Below are 15,629 nucleotides of genomic sequence, written 5' to 3' on the forward strand. Positions count from 1 at the left end.
CTGAGCGGGGCAAGATCCTGAGCTGGGCTCAACCCAAGACATGCTTGACAACGGGCACTGACTCGGTCTCCAGTGAGAGGATTTATTGTGGGGAGTGGCGGGAGCCGGGTGTCCCTGTCCCTCCCATGGGCACGGCCCCGGCACAGGCCCCAGGGCGGGGTGTGCCCGCGGAGGGGCCCTGCCTGCGGGGAGCCCCCGGGGCCTTCTCTGGCCGACGAAGAGCAGGGGGCAAGCCCGAACCCCTCAGGCGCGGCTGCCCCGTGCTAGAAGCCCATCCTGCCAGGCGAGGGCGGCAGCTCAGTCACGGGCCGGGCCGGGCCGGGCGCTCCCCGCTCAGCTTGCGGTGCCCTCGGCTCGGGCCCGGGCCCGCGCCCGCGCCGCCTCCGCCTCCTGCTCCAGCTCGTCCAGGAACCGCTCCTGCGACACCGAATAGAAGGTGTAACCGTCTGCGGGGGGAATTAAGGAAAAGCAGCGGGCGCGGCCCCGGAGCCCCCCGACCCCACCCTGCCCCGGCCCCGGAGGATACAGATGCCAAACGTCACCGCGCCGATGCCGAGCGCCAGTAGCACGTTGCGGCTGCGGAGCCGGCGCTGCAGGGCGCGCTGGCGCTGGGCGTGCTCCACCTGCGCCATGAGGCGGCGCTGCTCGGGGCTGAGCCCCGGCTCCCGGGCCGGGTCGATGCGCCGCGCGAACGGCGCCGTCTCCCCGGACTCCCCGGGCGCCGCCATCTTCCCCCGTGTTCTTCGTGCGCCGGCGTGACGCCACATCCGGCGGGGGCGCTGGCCAATCGGAGGGCCCGAGCGGCGCGCGCCGTCGAGTGGTTGGCTGAGGCCCAGCGCGTGCCGGTCGCGGCATCGGCGCCTGCTGATTGGCGGAGCGGGGTCACGTGACGGGAACGGCGCTGAGGCGCTGCAGCGGCGGGAGCCGCGTCCGGCCTGGAGCGGGGCCGGGAGCGGGGCCGGGAGCGGGGCCGGGAGCGGGGCCTGCACCGGGGCCTGCACCGGGGCCTGCCCGAGCCCCCGCCCGAGCGCCCGCCCCTTCCCCGCCACCTGCCACCGAGGGGCTGTCCCCTCCCAGTGCCGTCTTCAAGCGGCCGGGAGGAGCTGCAGGAGCTCTGTCCCGGTCTGTCCCTGTGGGGCTGGTGAAATCATTGTCCTTACGGCTTCGGCCCTGACCGGCTAAATGGGGTCTCAGGTGCCATTGGAACCCCGGGGCCGTGACTCAGGCCCCATGTTCAGTGGGGTTGCTCCTGAAATTATCGAGGACACACTGATCCACTTGGCCACGGAGAACGAGCAGTACTTGAGTGAGCTGCCGGAGCAGGCTGGGTACTTCAAAGAGACACGGATCGTGGGTGAGGCTTAGCTACAGCAGCTCCTGGGGCAGGTGACAGCTGTACAGTGAGCTTCAGGAGACTGAAATGAGTGACTGCTGTGCTTTTTGTAGAATTTATATTCCTTCTGTCTGAAAAATGGCACTTGGACCAATCGACACGGTACCACGCAGTGGAGTTACTTGAAAGGTAATAAGAGTCCTGAACAGCATTTCCCATTCTCTGATATGGTTATAGTGCCCATGCCCTGTCCCAGTCTGTCCCCCTCACACAAACCACACATGACTAATGTGTGTGCTGAGGGCTTTGCCTCTTCATTCGTTTAATCCAAATGATAAATTCTGTGTACAGTCTTAAGCATCAGTGGAATTGCCTTTCTTCCTTTTTCTCAGCCGACAGAACCATTCTCTGAGCAATTGTGGGTTTTGCAGGTTCATGATCAAGCAGGTAGAGCAGATGTGTGATAACAGCAGGAACGCTAAAGGTCGTGACCAGGGGCAGAGGAGCAGCTGGAGCTCTGTGAGGGAGCAGATAGCCAACACCTTTGTGCTGCGGCTCGTGTCGTGTGTTCAGCTCGCGAGCAAGCTCTCCCTGCACTACAGCGTAAGCCAGCTCAGCCTGCCCTTGCTTTAGCAGTGTGCTTAAACCTGCAGTGTATTAACATCTCTTAAAAATAGATTTCCCATTTGAAAGACAGTAGTGATAATGAAATGCCAAGGACATGACATTCCCTTTAGGGCAGGCGAATTGCTACTCATCCAGTAACAATTTGCTCTGTTCCCAGTGCTGGGGGGGAAAAAGTGCAGGAAAATCTTGGCCTGTGGTTGTCAAAAATCTTGTGTCTACAGGGGTTCACACCTGCCTGGGGATGGTTTATTGAGTGGAGGAAACCTGTGGGGAAGGTCAGAGCTGGATTTCTCATGCCAGCTCAAAGGACAGGCGGGTGAGCTGCAGGAGGAGAGAGGTGACAGGACACTTCACTCCTACCAAGTGCCTTATTGCCTGGAAGACATTTTGTGTCTTTTTTTTTCAGAGAGTGACCAGTGACACAGCTTTAAAATTTCTGCAATCCTTAAAATACTCCTACACTAAACAGGAGTTGCTGGAGTCGGAGCTTGCTGTTTTAAACACTCTGCACTTCCACATCAATGTGTCAACTCCGTTGGCCTACGTGGAATTGCTTCTGGAGGTTCTAGGTGAGAGTATCAGTCAGAGAGAACGGGAAGGAAGTTTTTTAGTAGGGTCATAGAGCTGCTGCCAATCTGAACCAAAATGTCTCGTATTACAGATTTTTTGCACATGGAACTGTTCAGATTGTCCGGGGCTTCACTTTTTAGATAAGAACTTTGTCCTTTGTAGAATGTGATGAATTTTGTTGGACAGCCAGTCATGACTCATTCAGTAAAAGATTAAGAGTTTAAAGGCTGTGAACCTCGTGCCAGGCCACATTTCCTACAATCACTCACCATTTTCTTGGCTCTGGTCTGACAGCCTGAATTTCAGAGTGAAATTATATTGAGGCTCAGGGATCCTGTGGCATTCAGAGACAGGGCAGTTGTCCTCAGAACTCTCTGTCTCTCCATAATGGTACCTGACACTCCTGATTGAATTTAGTGACCCAAAATGTGGGACTGATGGTGTGATCTCTGCCAGGATACAACGGCTGCTTGCTTCCTGCAAAACCCTTACACCAGCTGTGTGTACAGCTACTGGACTTCTGCTACCTGACCAGAGAGACCATCTATGACACTTTGCTGAAGATTGCCATCGAAAACTCCACACCAAGCAAACTGCAGATGTAAGGGTCTTACCTGACAATGACTTAAAATAACCCTTTGGAATTAAAACCCTTTAAAAAAGCTAATAAATAGTAGCATAACTCTCATTATGCCATTTTGGGGTATGTTAAAAAAAAAAAACTAATTTGGGGGACATTCATCATTGTTTATGAATACACCAGTTCAAAGCAACATGCTTCTCCACAGCTGCTTCATGGGCAAGGAAAGTGTTAAAAGTCCAGCCTTGCACTGTCAGTTCCAGCTACTGGTGTTGGGCTTTGGTTGGCCTGAATAAGCCAACATATCCTGGGCATTGGCAACTGCAGCAGCAGAACTGTGAAGCAGCATTTTACACCTGAACACACTTTTCCTTCTGCAGAGCCAAGTTTTTAACAGTGAAGGAAGATTTCATGCTCTTGGCTGTTGGAGTCATCAGTACAGGTGTGTTCATCCTGAGCCCTGACCACTGGGAGCAGGTACAGTCGCTGCTGAACACGTTGGCTCTACGGGGACACAATGCCAAGGTGGTTTATCTGTTTCAGCACAGCAAGGAAACGGGTGGGGCTGCACTGGGAGTGGCATGAGGGAGGGAACACCTCTGTCTTTTTAGCAGGAATCGTGTGGGCCTCTGTCAGAGCTGAGGGCATGGGGCAGTTCTGTGTGCAGCATGTGCTGGCACTGGTGAGTATCCTCACCTTCAGTGCTTCACAGCCAGAACAAAACCCCACAGGCAATGTTTCACTGGCAGGTAGAGAAGCAATCTCATGGGACAACTCCCTGTGAAATGTGCCCATGGAGCAGTTACTCTTTGTTAGTCTGTAAACTCGTGGTGTTTAGGTGCTGTTATCTTTCCTTTTTTTCAGGTTGTGGAGCATTTAAACTGTATCACTGGCATTACTCCACAAAGCATTCTGGAGTTCTCCTACGCTGTGGTGAGGCGCATAGTTGGCAGCACCACACCCGAGCAGCACCACAGGAACTGTGGAGCCAAATCTCCCAAGAACAGAGTTCTGCCTCAGAAATAGAACCAGCCTGTCCATCCGGTCACTGGTGCAGCAGCAGGAACTGTCACACTGCTGACAAGTCTCTCCTCTGTGACAGCCCGTCAGTCACGTGTTAATTAGCAAAGCTCATCCTGCTGGGCATCTCACTCATGCTCTGAAGGGAGGCACAACAGCACCACAGCGTTTAGAAATGCCCCACAAGATTTATTGTAAGAGCTGCATCTTCTAAGTTGTGAATCTAAGCTCCCTTTGACCACAGAGACCCCTCAGAGGAGTTGTTTGAAAGGTGCTGCCATGCCTGGGGCTCAGCTGGGACCGGGATCGCTGGGAGCAGCTCTCACACCCGCATTACAAACGGGGCTATGCTGTCTCCTCTCGCTGCTTTTATACAATCCCTGTCTCACCTGTGATTGTTCCCTCTCTGCCAGCACTTGGAGCCTGTTTGCTCTTGCCCTACCACAGCCAGCAGTGCCCAGGCTGCGTGTCCCTGTGAGTGCCAGGGGTTTGTGCTGGGCAAGGCACTGCTGGCTGAAAACACCTGGAGTATGGAATAGCTTTATTGTTTCCTCAGTGCAGCCCTGTGCAGGAACAGGCTGCAGGAGAGATTACAGTGTTAAAATGGTATCAAACCTTGTGCAAGTTCAGTAGCACAAAGAAGTGCTGATATGACTTAGAAAATACTTTATTTCAAACTGTAGTTACTCTTCAATGACCAGGCAGAGTTCTGGGAGTTTTTCCACATTATTCCCCGTTTGTAATGTTCTGCTTTTCCAACCTTGCATTAGCTGTAACAGAGTAGCATCAAACTCACAGTGTTCTGAAGTTTGACAATGATTTACGTGCATGGCCATAAACCCAAAAATACCAGTTCAGAATCCATTTAATAGCTGAGTTTTATTCTGTTCAGCTCAATGATACAACTTTGCATATTGCTTTTCTATAAACTACTTGTAATAATGGTATTTTAAATAAAGTGTCTTGTGGATTTTTGGTATTGTAAACATTTTGTACTGGTTAATATTAAGTGACATATTAATTTGTCTTTCTCCAACACAATGCAGACACTCCACAGCTGCCAGGCCAAGTTCTGACCTCAGTTATTTGTTATAGAATTGGGATGAGACCCAGGCGAGGCCCCATTTCAGGTTAGTTAACATGAATTTTAGTGCTTTTGTCCATTGCTCTTCAGAGTTAAACTGCGTTTTAATTGAGTAAGAGCCACCACTGCCACCTGTGTCTTCAATCTTTCCTTTCTCCACGTCCATCCTGTATCACACACAAGGTTTAATTAGTGCATTCCTACTGCAAACATTTAATCTCACTATGACATCAAGCACTATATTTTAAATCTGACATTCATGCTATCCTGTCAGAATACTTTGTTTTTAAAGGGAATTGAGCAGGCTTCAGGACTTCCCCAAGGGAGCTGGCTTTAAACTTCAATGAAACCAGCAAACACACATCACATGAGCAAACATCACATCATCCTGAAAGCCAGGACTGGAACAGCAAGCAGTGCTAGGGGGAGCATACTGGGGTTAATTTGACAGTTTTGTGGCAATACTCACCTGTAAGGCAAACAAAACCGAGTTTCACCTTTTTCCACTTCCTCTTTGAACTGTTGCACACAGTCCAGGAATGCCACCATGGCGTGATCAAACTTATTGTCCCAGAAGAACCTCAACCCTCCAGAGCAGTACAGGGGGAGCTCCTGGAAAAGAGGTTTGTATCAGGCACACCAAGCACTTGTTTTTGATATGGTCAGTGCAGCTTTTTAACCTCCCATGAAGCTTAAATTTGTCATGGGATGCTGAGAAATGGCTTGTGGCCCAGAGCAAGTGTGACAGGTTTTGTGCAAGTACCTGCCATGTGTGGGTACATGTTCCTGACTTCCACCAATCCCCAATCAGGCCATCTACCTGCCAATCACCCCAGAGCATGCCATCTGCCTCTGGCCATGTGTAGTGTGTCATTCAACAGTTCTGTCACTTTTATCACTGCTGGCTGGCAGCACCAGTGGCTCGATACAGGATTTGGAGTGAGATGTTACCATGTTGGAGGAGCTGGGGCAGCCAGCTCTCCTGGACTCCACATTCATAGGGACCAAGTTTGTTTCCTGCATCCCCAGTGTGACCAGGGCTCTGGCACTCAAGCTCAATGTCCCAGGATTTGTATGGGATCTCTCACCTTGGATTTGTCCGTGAGGGACTCCAAATACGAGTGGTTGCCATAGGGGACAAGACGGTATCTGAAAAAAGGAGACAGAATTCAAAGGCACCCGAGTCTGCCTGTCCTCTGGGCTGTAAGGGAACTGTGTGTGGCAGTGCATGTACCTCTGAAACTTCAGGCCCATTTTGTTGGCCAGGGCATGCAGCAGCAGCACAGTCTGCCCCCAGGCAGCGTTGATCTCGTTCCACTCCACAGGAACGCTGGGGAGACGGCCAAGTCTGAAGTTATTTATTGTGCCAAACTGCCCGCTGTGCCTGTGATAAGAAGAATTATAAATAAGTGTGCTGGGCTGGGAACAGCTCCTGGCCTGATAAACCAAACAGGGGCTGTGTCCCAACAGCACTGCACACACAGTGCCAGCCGTGCACACGGAGGGTTTGGGCCTATTCTTAACAAGTGTCTAAATACCAAACACTTGTTCTCTTTTGGTTATAAAAACACAACAAAAACCCCAACCAGCCCCCCTAAGCTACCTGCTCAGTGAACCCCAATGCCAGTGTCACTGCTGGCTGGCACAGGGGTTCCCAGTGCGTTACTGGGGCTGGCGAAAGAGCCGTTTCCCAGTCCCACAGCCTGGCACACCTTACTCAGCTGCCACTCCTGGGAGGTGGCATTCATTGCTTTGCTGGGAGGTAACTGTGAGCTGGCTTGCACCTTTCCTGTCAAATGCAGTGACTTAAACAGCCTCACACTGCAGATTCCAAGAAAATTGATGTGACATTCCAGTGTCTGCGTTACCAGATGTGAAAGGTTGCGTTGAACACGTTGGTTTTCTTTAATTTATCCAACTGCATCTGGGCGTAACGCATTTGGTTGTCCACACTTTTCAGCTCATCATCCAGCTCCAGCTGTTGCCTCTTGAACTCACAGTATTCCTTCTGATACCTTTGAGCAAAAGCAAGACAAGAAGGGCTGACTGCTGGCTGCTACATCAGAGTGACAGCTCTGCAGGCCACTTTGGTCTGGCCACCTTTCCTTCTGCAGAGAACGAGCCACTGGCGTTTGGGCACATTTACAGGTTTCTCATGTTACAACCTCATTTATCAGTTGCCTCCAACCCCTGCCACAAGCTGCAGATGCAGTTCACTCACTGAGCCTCCTCCTGCTCCAGCCGCTCGGCCTCTGCCCTGACTCTCTCAAAGTCCTCAGCCACAATCTTGCGGTTCTTCTCAACATCCTCCAGCTCCTGAATCAGCTGCTCCTCCTCCAGTGCCAGTTCTTTCAGTTCTGTCTGCAGCTTCTCTTTATCATCCTCATTCATCTGTTCCAGTATCTCCAGACATCTCCTAAAGGACGACAATAGGATTACCAAAACATGTACCCTGGTTAAGTCCTGCACTGCCAGTCCCCAGTTCTGTGGCAGCCCCTGCACCTCTTGTCAGCCCCAAGCTCTCTGCACTGATCATGCCTCAAGCTACAGCAGCTCTGTCTCGGGTCATCTCTGGATCACTCACTTGTAGTTCTGGCACTCATTCTCCGTGATGTTGAGCTGTGTGTCCAGCTGGTCCAGTAGAGTGTCTGTGCACTCCTCACACAGTGGGTGATCCACATCCGTCTGCCCAGACATGATGTCAAAGAGGTCGCCAGTGACCTGCAGGAAGAGCTCACATTAGTGCAAGTGAAACCACACTGCCTGCTGGTTTTCAGCAGCTTCAGTTTGCAGAAGTCTTCTTTTGCAGGTCAAATATTGATTCAAATAACCTGGCTTTACTGAACTACTCACCAAACAAACCCCTGGAAAGCAAATGCTACGGGAAACTTTGCAGTTTAGTTTTGCAGACCATCAAGAAAAACTGAAGCTCCATTCCCAAGCATCTGAGTTTAGCAGCTCACGACCCACTTGCCTTCAGTCTCCGGCTGAGGTTTTCCATCGTGCCACCATCCGACGCCTCTCCGATCAGCGTGAAACTGTTGGCGCTTTCCGTTGACATCATTCTTGGAAAGAACGTTACTGAGGTGAGTGTCAAGGTTCATGAGGAGGCAGCTCAAGTGCCACACCTGAATCTGGGGCTGGGTCAGGGAGAAGCGAGAGCAGGAGACTGGGGCAGCCCGTGTTTTAGGGGTTCTGTCGGGTTTGTGCTGACCCGCAGTTGAGGAGAAATGCCCCAAGAATGTGCAGTTCTGCGTTCAAACTGCCAAGGAGCCCGAGGGCCACGGGGATCCTGCAGGGGAAACTCTAAGGGGTCACAGGAGCTCTCCCGTGTGACCCCCCACCATGAGGGGGGGGGCAGGGCATTCTCAGGCGCTGTCACAACATCGGCTCAAGCTGCGCGGAGGGAGCGGCCAGGCTCCGAGCTAGGCCATACCTGGCTGGCGGGATGAACCTCCTGGACACGCCATCCTGCCGGTTCTCCGCGAAGGCTTCCTGGGGGCAAGGAAGCATCGTTACCGGCAGGCCCGGGGGAGCTACCGCCGCGCCCCCCCGCGCCCAGCCCCGCCATACCTCCGTCAGGGCGCTCTCCTCTTCGTGCAGGTCCCCGGGCCTGGCAGGGGCTGCGGTCACCAGCGGGGCTGTGGGAGAGAAGGCGTCAGCCGGGCCCAGGCCTGGGCCCTTACCCCAGCCCCGGCCCCCCCACCCCGCCGCGGCCCGGTACCGGTGAGCTCCTGGATGGTGAGGCGGTCAAGGACTTTGAAGGAGGTGTCGAGCTTGAGCGGCTGGCAGCAGCGCTGGCACACGAAGCTGACGTGCGCGGTGCCGCCGCCCGCCCGCGCTCCCTCCATCGCGCCGCCCGCGCGCGCCCCGCCATCGCCGCGCGCCGGACGTGACGCAGGCGGGGCGCGGTCCTGGCAGGGGTGCGCGGGCCGCCCGCGCCATTTTCTGTGTCCCCGCCCCGGGCGGCCGTCTGAGCGGCCAGGACCCGGCGGCGCGTGCGCGCGGGGGGCTGTCACGCGGGCGGCGGGCGCGCGCGGCATTGGCGGGCGCGCGGCGTGAGGTCATTTCCGGTGTGGGCCCGGGGAAGCGGAGCGGCCCCGCGACCGGACCCGCCATGGCCTCGCTGCTCAAGGTGGACCCGGAGGTGAAGCTCAAGGTGCGCCCGCCCCGCAACTCGCCCCGCCCCGCCTGGCCTCGCCCGGCCCGGCCCGGCCCGGCCCGGCTCGGCCCGGCCGCCGCCTCCGCCCCGCCGGCCCGCTCCGAGCTGGGTTGGCGCCGGCCCGGGGCGGGGCGGGCTTGGGGCCGCCCCACGGTGCCTCCCGGCCGTTCCACCCTGGCCGCCGAGCGCGGCCCCCCCGCCCCGACGAGCCCCCGGTGTCTCCACTCTCGCCCGGCCCTGCACCGCCGGGGGAGCGGGGATGCGGCCGGCGCTGTCCCGTGGCCGAGTCGTGCCCCGGCGGAGCGTGGCCGCTGGCCCGGGGCGGCCCGGCGGATCTTCCACCCCGGCGCGAGGCACGCGGGTTCCAGTTCCCCGCGGCGCCCGGAGTCCGGGGCGGGCGGACAGAGCCGCTCCCGGCGTCCCCGGGCAGCTCCCGCTCGGTATTCGCAGACTCCTCCCGTTCTCCGCCTTTCCCGGGAGAGCGGGAGCTGTGCTGGGAGGGTCATGCGGCTGCCGGGCTCGGTGCGCGGCCTCCCCGGGCCCCGCTGGTCAACAGCGACCCTGACCTGTCCCTGTTTCACTCTGCAGGTTGACTCCTTCAGGGAGCGGATCACGAGTGAGGTGAGTGCCGCAGGTCGAGCAGGAAAAAGGTTTTTTTTAGTCACGTCTTTCTGCCAGACTGGATTGCCGGCTGAGCCTGCCCTGGAAGCTTAGCAACGCCTGGGCATCAGTCACCCGCTGCAACGAGGTTCCAGAGCCTCGTGGCTCTCTTCTCACCCGGGCATTGTTTGGTCTTGGCAGCAGGAAGAACTTGCATTCTCTCTGTTTCCTGCTTGTGGGCAGATGATTTCCCTGGTGTTCCTGCCTGCTGGTGGGAGCTGCGTGGCCTTAGTTTCACATCGCTGTTTGTTCTTTCTTTCTCAGGCTGAAGACCTCGTAGCAAACTTTTTTCCAAAGAAGCTGTTAGAGCTCGATGGGTTCCTTAAGGTAGGATGTGCCCTGTGCTCTATGTCCTTTTCCATTTTCAGCTGCGTGTTGAAAGGGATGTGGCAGGTCTCCTCACGGCTGCTTTCTGTGCATGTCACCTTGTTGCAGAGACACGAGGCAGCAGCTCATGGCTCACATGCACTGCAGTGCTGTTGGCTCTGGGGGGGGTCCTGCATTTTGCAGTTTTCTTTGTGTGATCTCTCACATTTGTCTTTCTACATGTTCCCCAGGGGGCTGTCCCTGGCAGTCCTGGGGTCTCACACGGACACCAATAGCTGACCGTGGCTCCTGGGTGGGGGGGTCACAGCCTATTGCTAGGCCTTTTGTTTTCATTCATCCTAATTTTACAGTTGGACAAGAGGGAGGTCTGAGTCTTTTGTCTTCTCACGGTGTTTGGTGTGGCAGAATTTGTTAGTTCATCATTAAATAAGAAATCTTCTTTATTTTGCAGGAACCCATCCTGAACATTCATGATCTTACTCAGATCCATTCGGACATGAACCTCCCAGTGCCTGACCCAATTCTTCTCACCAACAGCCATGATGGACTGGATGGGGTAAGGTTACTCTCTTGGCTGTGATCCCAGCTTCTATTAAAACTGCATGGTTCGCTCTGTGCTGGGGTAGGATGTTCTTATTTAACAACAGGCCTTGGCCCAGAGGCTTTTAGAGATTGATCTCTCAAGCCTGGGAAGTCTGCTGGAGGTAACACTGCTCTGCAGTCCTTCTTGGGCTTTAAGGAAGAGTGCTTAGAAACCAGGAACATGGCAGGGCTCTAAGTTTTCCTTTTTTTCCTTTGCAACACCTTTACAGCTTACGACTAGTTTGTGAGTAAAACATTTTGTATATTTTAGCCAAATATGAAAAAGAGGAAGCTGGAAGACCACGAAGAGACCTTTCAGGGTAAGAATCCCCAAGCCCCTTGTATTGCTGCCTGCCCCCTGAACCGCTGCACTGAGCCTTGGGGATGCAAATCATGTGAGCCCCACTTGCCCTGCCCTGACAGCAGCTGCTGCTCATGCAGGCCAGAGCCCGACCTACAGATGTCTTGATGTGGAGGAGTCAGGTTCCAGCTCTTAGAAGCATAATTAGTACTTCTCTGACAGACATAACTAGTACTTGGCTTGAACTTGGCCTCCTGACAGAGGCAGCTGATCTCCTGGTGGCTCTGTGCAGTTCCTCTCTTTGTCTGGAAGAAGATTCCAGGCTTTGGATTAAGCTGAGACAGAAACTTCTTGTACATGTGCACCAGGAAAACCCTTTGTGCTCAGCCTCAGCATCCACGAGCTCTTCAGTCTCATCCTGCTCTGTGTTTTCTCTTTTCCTTCCCTTGTGGTAACTGCTGTTATCCCGTGTCCCATTTCCCCTTCCCTACAGGTAGCCATAGCCTGGCTCAGTCCCTTTCTGGCCTTTGTGGGAGATGAGGCTCAGGTGACCCCTCGGTCCGACCGTGGCGTGGCCGTTCCCGCCAGTGGCTGATACTGGGGGTTTGTCTCTGCTGCAGGTACCAAAGTGTTTGTGATGCCCAATGGGATGCTGAAGAGCAACCAGCAGCTGGTGGACATCATCGAGAAAGTGAAACCAGAAATCAGGCTGCTCATTGAGAAGTGCAATACGGTGGGTGTGAGCCTGGAGGAAGGGGAGGTAGCAGGGTGGTTTTGCTCTTGGAGAGGGGAAGCTCTGAAAGGAGCGGGTCCCTCTGTGCTGTAGATGGGGAAAAGCAGGGCTTTGCCCTGTCTGACAGTGGCTGGGAGGCAGGTGAAACCCTCAGGGAGCTCCGTTGTTCACCTGAAGGAGAAGGATGTCTGTTCTGAGGCCTCATGAGGCTTTGCTTTGCCCTTCTTTTGCACAGGCACAGACTCCTGCCAAGAGCTCCTTTGGCATGGTGAGGAGAGCTTCCCATGGGAAGCTGGGCCTCTGCTGGCTTGCATGGCATCAAGGCATGTGGGAAGTGATCTTGGTAGTGTTATAGGTGCATAAGGGACCTGCAGCAGTTTATCATGAGCTGTGTGGCAAAGGCAGGGTCATGGGAAGCTTTTACTGACATTGCTGAGAGCAGTCTTCACGCAGGTGTTGGCATTGGTCAGCATTGTGATCTCTCCACTGCAGGTCAAAATGTGGGTGCAGCTTCTCATTCCCAGGATAGAGGATGGGAACAACTTTGGTGTTTCTATTCAGGTGAGGCACTGCTCTGTGGTCCAGGGACTTGGGTCTCTGGGGTTCCTCTGAATCTTTCAGTTCATGGTGTCCAGCAGCTGCAATCATGGGGTTGGTTTAGGTTTTAAAACCCAAACCTGAGCTTGATGTGGTGCTGCTGAGACATTGTTTTCCGAGCCCTGAGGGCCAGCTGCAGCCTCCTGGAGCTAATAGCTTCCTTGTCTCCCTTGCAGGAAGAAACAGTTGCTGAGCTTCGGACTGTGGAGAGCGAGGCAGCATCTTACCTGGACCAGATTTCTAGGTAGGCATGCAAGAACAGACTTCTTTTTTGGGATCTCCTTGGAAAACGAATGTGTTTGGGAAGGGTCCCCCAGCTGCTGTGACAGGGCAGCTTGGACCTGAAAATAATCCTGGTGCTGTTTACCTGAGCTTTAGTCTCTCCCTTTTCCTGCCAGATACTATATTACAAGAGCAAAGTTGGTTTCCAAAATAGCCAAGTACCCTCATGTGGTAAGTCACCGGGGACATGGAGATTTGCATGTTTATGCTGCTGCTTCTTGGGACTCTTTGAGCTGCTTTGTCACCATCTTTTTTGAGCTGAGGGTCCTGGGGGAAGAGGGGGGGCGGGGATTATACAAGGATTGAGGGCAGCAAGCTGCAGCGGGGGGTTCCTTTGTGGAGGGCAGGACCCTCCCTGAGAGTGTGGGAGGCTGAGCTGAGCTGAGCTGAGCTGAGCTGAGCCGTGTCTGCCCTCGGCAGGAGGACTATCGCCGCACCGTGACGGAGATCGACGAGAAGGAGTACATTAGTCTGCGCCTCATCATTTCAGAGCTGAGAAATCAATATGTAAGTGGAAACACAGAGCTCACACTGGCTCCTCGTGCAGCAGTGAAGAGCCCTTGTGATCCTGCTGCTGCTTGTCTCCCCTTTCCCCCCGAGCACGTCCACTCCTGGCAGGAAGCCTGCCTGCTTCCCGCTTTTGCTCCAGCGGGACGAGCCAACTGTTGCTTCTCCACCATCTCCTAGAGATGCAGATGTTTCCAGCAGTGTTCACAGGGCCCTAGCGCAAAATACTCTTTCCCCCTCTGTGGGAACCTGATCCTAAGCTCTTCATACAGTAGGAGCCAATCCTAGGGTTTCTGAATAAATGTTTTTGGTATTACATGTACTGGCTGAAGGAAGCCCTTACCTTAACCAGGTGTGTGGTTGAGGGGGGTGCCAAGGAGAGTGGTGCTGCTGTGGTAACCAGTGCTTATGGTGAAGCTGGATGGCTTCCTGTCTGAGTCCTGTTCTTCCTTTTTGCAGGTCACTTTGCATGACATGATCCTTAAAAACATTGAGAAGATCAAGAGGCCTCGGAGCAGCAATGCTGAGACCCTCTATTAAGTGTCAACGTTTGAACTTGAGAACTGTTCAGTCAACTAAAGACCGTCATTGCCTTGGTTTGTTACGTGACTATCGAGATGGGAAACTGGCTGGAAATAGTATTGCATTCTTAGTTAAACTCTAAAGAAATTCTTGCCTAGTTCTGTGATTGGTTTTGTTCAGGTCTCAGGAGCTCTCCCTCTTCCTCTAGTCACTGGTAGTAGAGGCCATGCTGCATTGGACGCCCCAGAGGCTGCTGCAGCCAGGCAGGGACATTCCTTCATGCCTTGCTTCCTACCTGAGTGGGAACACTATAGACCAAGCCCTTGTCCTGTCCCATCTCTTGTCTGGTGGCTGCACTGGGGTCTCTGGGAACAGGGCAGACAGCCCAGCACGACGGCAGGCCCGGCAGTGCCACAGCAGGGAAGCTCTGTCCCCGCTGCCAGCTGTGGCCAGGCCCCTCTGCCACCAGCTCTGCACTGACCAGGGACCCTGCCCCTTGGCAGCTGTGCTCTGATGCCGCTGAGCCATCTGCACTCCCTTTCTTGCTCTCTCCTGGCTCAGCAGAGCCTGCCCCACAGGTCTCTGCCTCACCAGTTCTGTCTGGATTGGTGCAGAGCAAATGCTTGGAACTAGAGCTGGTGCTGTCCTGGCTGTCATGAGCTCAGGTGGCTTCTGCCATTTGACTAGAGCCACTTTCTTGGCTAAAACCAACGTTCTTTCACATACGTCCCGGTTGCCCCTTCAGCATGAGTTGCTTTTGCCTGGGCTGAGGGAAGGGACGGGCTGGAGATCTGATGCTAAAGTCCTAAAATATCTCTGCATGTGATCAGACTGAGCCCCCCTGTCCCTGGCAGTGCTCCCCGGTGCCTGGGCAGAGCAGACCGGCTGCCACAGCTGGCTGCCACAGCTGGTGCTTGATGGTGAGGGTGGCTGATACCCACCTGGAACCTTGCAGACCTTGCAGTCTTTCCCCTGCAAAGGGCACGCTCCCGTGCCTCGTGACTCCTCTAAGCTGCCAGAACATTTCGTGGTCCATTACAAACCCCTTTGGAAATGACTGGTTGTATTGCGTCAGTTTTTGTGTGTGGCAAGTGGGCCCATAACGCTGCAGGCTTCAAAATTTTCTTATTTATAGTATTTCTACTTAAGTCCCCTAATCAGGGAACGTTAAATCATTTGTTTCAGGAACTCGCTGTTTCGCAGGTCTCGCTGTTACACCTGTATATTCTTATTGTGCAGTAGCCTTAAGAGTTGTGTTAATCTCATTGTAACAACAGTGACAAATGGAATGAACTTTCTTCCCTTATTTTTTTTAAATTTGTTTTTAGGGGTTTTTTTGTTGTTGTTTTTTTCTGCTTCCACATCTAAGAGCCATGTTGTCTCTTGCTGGTTTCCCAGGGATTTGCCCAGAGTGCGGCGGGCTGCTGGCCCTTGCTATAGACTCTTCTGTTGTTGTTTGTAGTAAGTCAACTCTTAGTCTTCCCGCTAATAAATATTCAGTAACAAACCAACTGCGTTGAGCTGCTGTCTGGGAGCAGCACTTCCCCTTGTGTTTCTTTGTATTGATTCCTTTCAATTTGTTCAGCTTTCTTTGCCAGATGAACGTATGTAAACTTTTACCATGTCAAGAAATTAAAATAAGGTACTTGGAATTCTTTCAAGGCAGCCCCCTGTGTGTGATGCTGGGCTCTTAGGTCATGCAGTTTTAGTGTCCAGTTCTGGTTCTGCCTTTCTCACGTTCA

The 15,629-nt window shown here is 53.9% G+C and overlaps 4 protein-coding genes across 10 annotated transcripts; 2 read left to right on the plus strand and 2 right to left on the minus strand.

Annotated features, from left to right (window-relative positions):
• Positions 1-62: 62 nt before the first annotated feature.
• COA3 (cytochrome c oxidase assembly factor 3) lies at positions 63-767 on the minus strand. The gene is made up of 2 exons (XM_068996253.1): positions 527-767; positions 63-446 (listed from the first exon to the last, which is right to left on the minus strand). The coding sequence occupies exons 1-2, from the start codon at positions 765-767 to the stop codon at positions 334-336; spliced, it is 354 nt and encodes a 117-aa protein (XP_068852354.1). The 3' UTR covers positions 63-333.
• Positions 768-911: 144 nt separating this feature from the next.
• On the plus strand, positions 912-4,897 carry CNTD1 (cyclin N-terminal domain containing 1). 6 transcript variants are annotated; one of them, XM_068996210.1, is made up of 8 exons: positions 912-1,354; positions 1,447-1,522; positions 1,765-1,936; positions 2,367-2,529; positions 2,987-3,131; positions 3,491-3,635; positions 3,722-3,792; positions 3,975-4,087. In XM_068996210.1, exons 1-8 carry the CDS (start codon positions 1,183-1,185, stop codon positions 3,988-3,990), a joined length of 960 nt encoding a protein of 319 aa, XP_068852311.1. In that variant the 5' UTR covers positions 912-1,182; the 3' UTR covers positions 3,991-4,087. The 6 variants fall into 6 exon arrangements, with proteins under 6 accessions (XP_068852311.1, XP_068852312.1, XP_068852308.1 ...); XM_068996211.1 differs by having other exon boundaries at positions 3,491-3,587; positions 3,725-3,792; XM_068996207.1 differs by lacking the exon at positions 3,722-3,792 and having other exon boundaries at positions 3,491-3,552; positions 3,975-4,897.
• A 93-nt stretch (positions 4,898-4,990) lies between these two features.
• BECN1 (beclin 1) lies at positions 4,991-9,113 on the minus strand. 2 transcript variants are annotated; one of them, XM_068996206.1, is made up of 11 exons: positions 8,939-9,112; positions 8,788-8,855; positions 8,651-8,709; positions 8,189-8,279; positions 7,799-7,935; positions 7,436-7,630; positions 7,083-7,229; positions 6,449-6,598; positions 6,303-6,363; positions 5,684-5,826; positions 4,991-5,381 (listed from the first exon to the last, which is right to left on the minus strand). In XM_068996206.1, exons 1-11 carry the CDS (start codon positions 9,063-9,065, stop codon positions 5,213-5,215), a joined length of 1,347 nt encoding a protein of 448 aa, XP_068852307.1. In that variant the 5' UTR covers positions 9,066-9,112; the 3' UTR covers positions 4,991-5,212. The 2 variants fall into 2 exon arrangements, with proteins under 2 accessions (XP_068852307.1, XP_068852306.1); XM_068996205.1 differs by having other exon boundaries at positions 8,651-8,855; positions 8,939-9,113.
• A 154-nt stretch (positions 9,114-9,267) lies between these two features.
• Positions 9,268-15,548, plus strand: PSME3 (proteasome activator subunit 3). The gene is made up of 11 exons (XM_068996213.1): positions 9,268-9,373; positions 9,965-9,997; positions 10,301-10,363; positions 10,815-10,919; positions 11,217-11,265; positions 11,867-11,979; positions 12,472-12,540; positions 12,753-12,820; positions 12,975-13,029; positions 13,279-13,365; positions 13,825-15,548. The coding sequence occupies exons 1-11, from the start codon at positions 9,332-9,334 to the stop codon at positions 13,903-13,905; spliced, it is 765 nt and encodes a 254-aa protein (XP_068852314.1). The 5' UTR covers positions 9,268-9,331; the 3' UTR covers positions 13,906-15,548.
• The last annotated feature ends 81 nt before the right edge of the window (positions 15,549-15,629 follow it).

This window comes from Aphelocoma coerulescens, chromosome 27, assembly GCF_041296385.1.
Source record: "Aphelocoma coerulescens isolate FSJ_1873_10779 chromosome 27, UR_Acoe_1.0, whole genome shotgun sequence".
Lineage (NCBI taxonomy): Eukaryota > Metazoa > Chordata > Aves > Passeriformes > Corvidae > Aphelocoma > Aphelocoma coerulescens.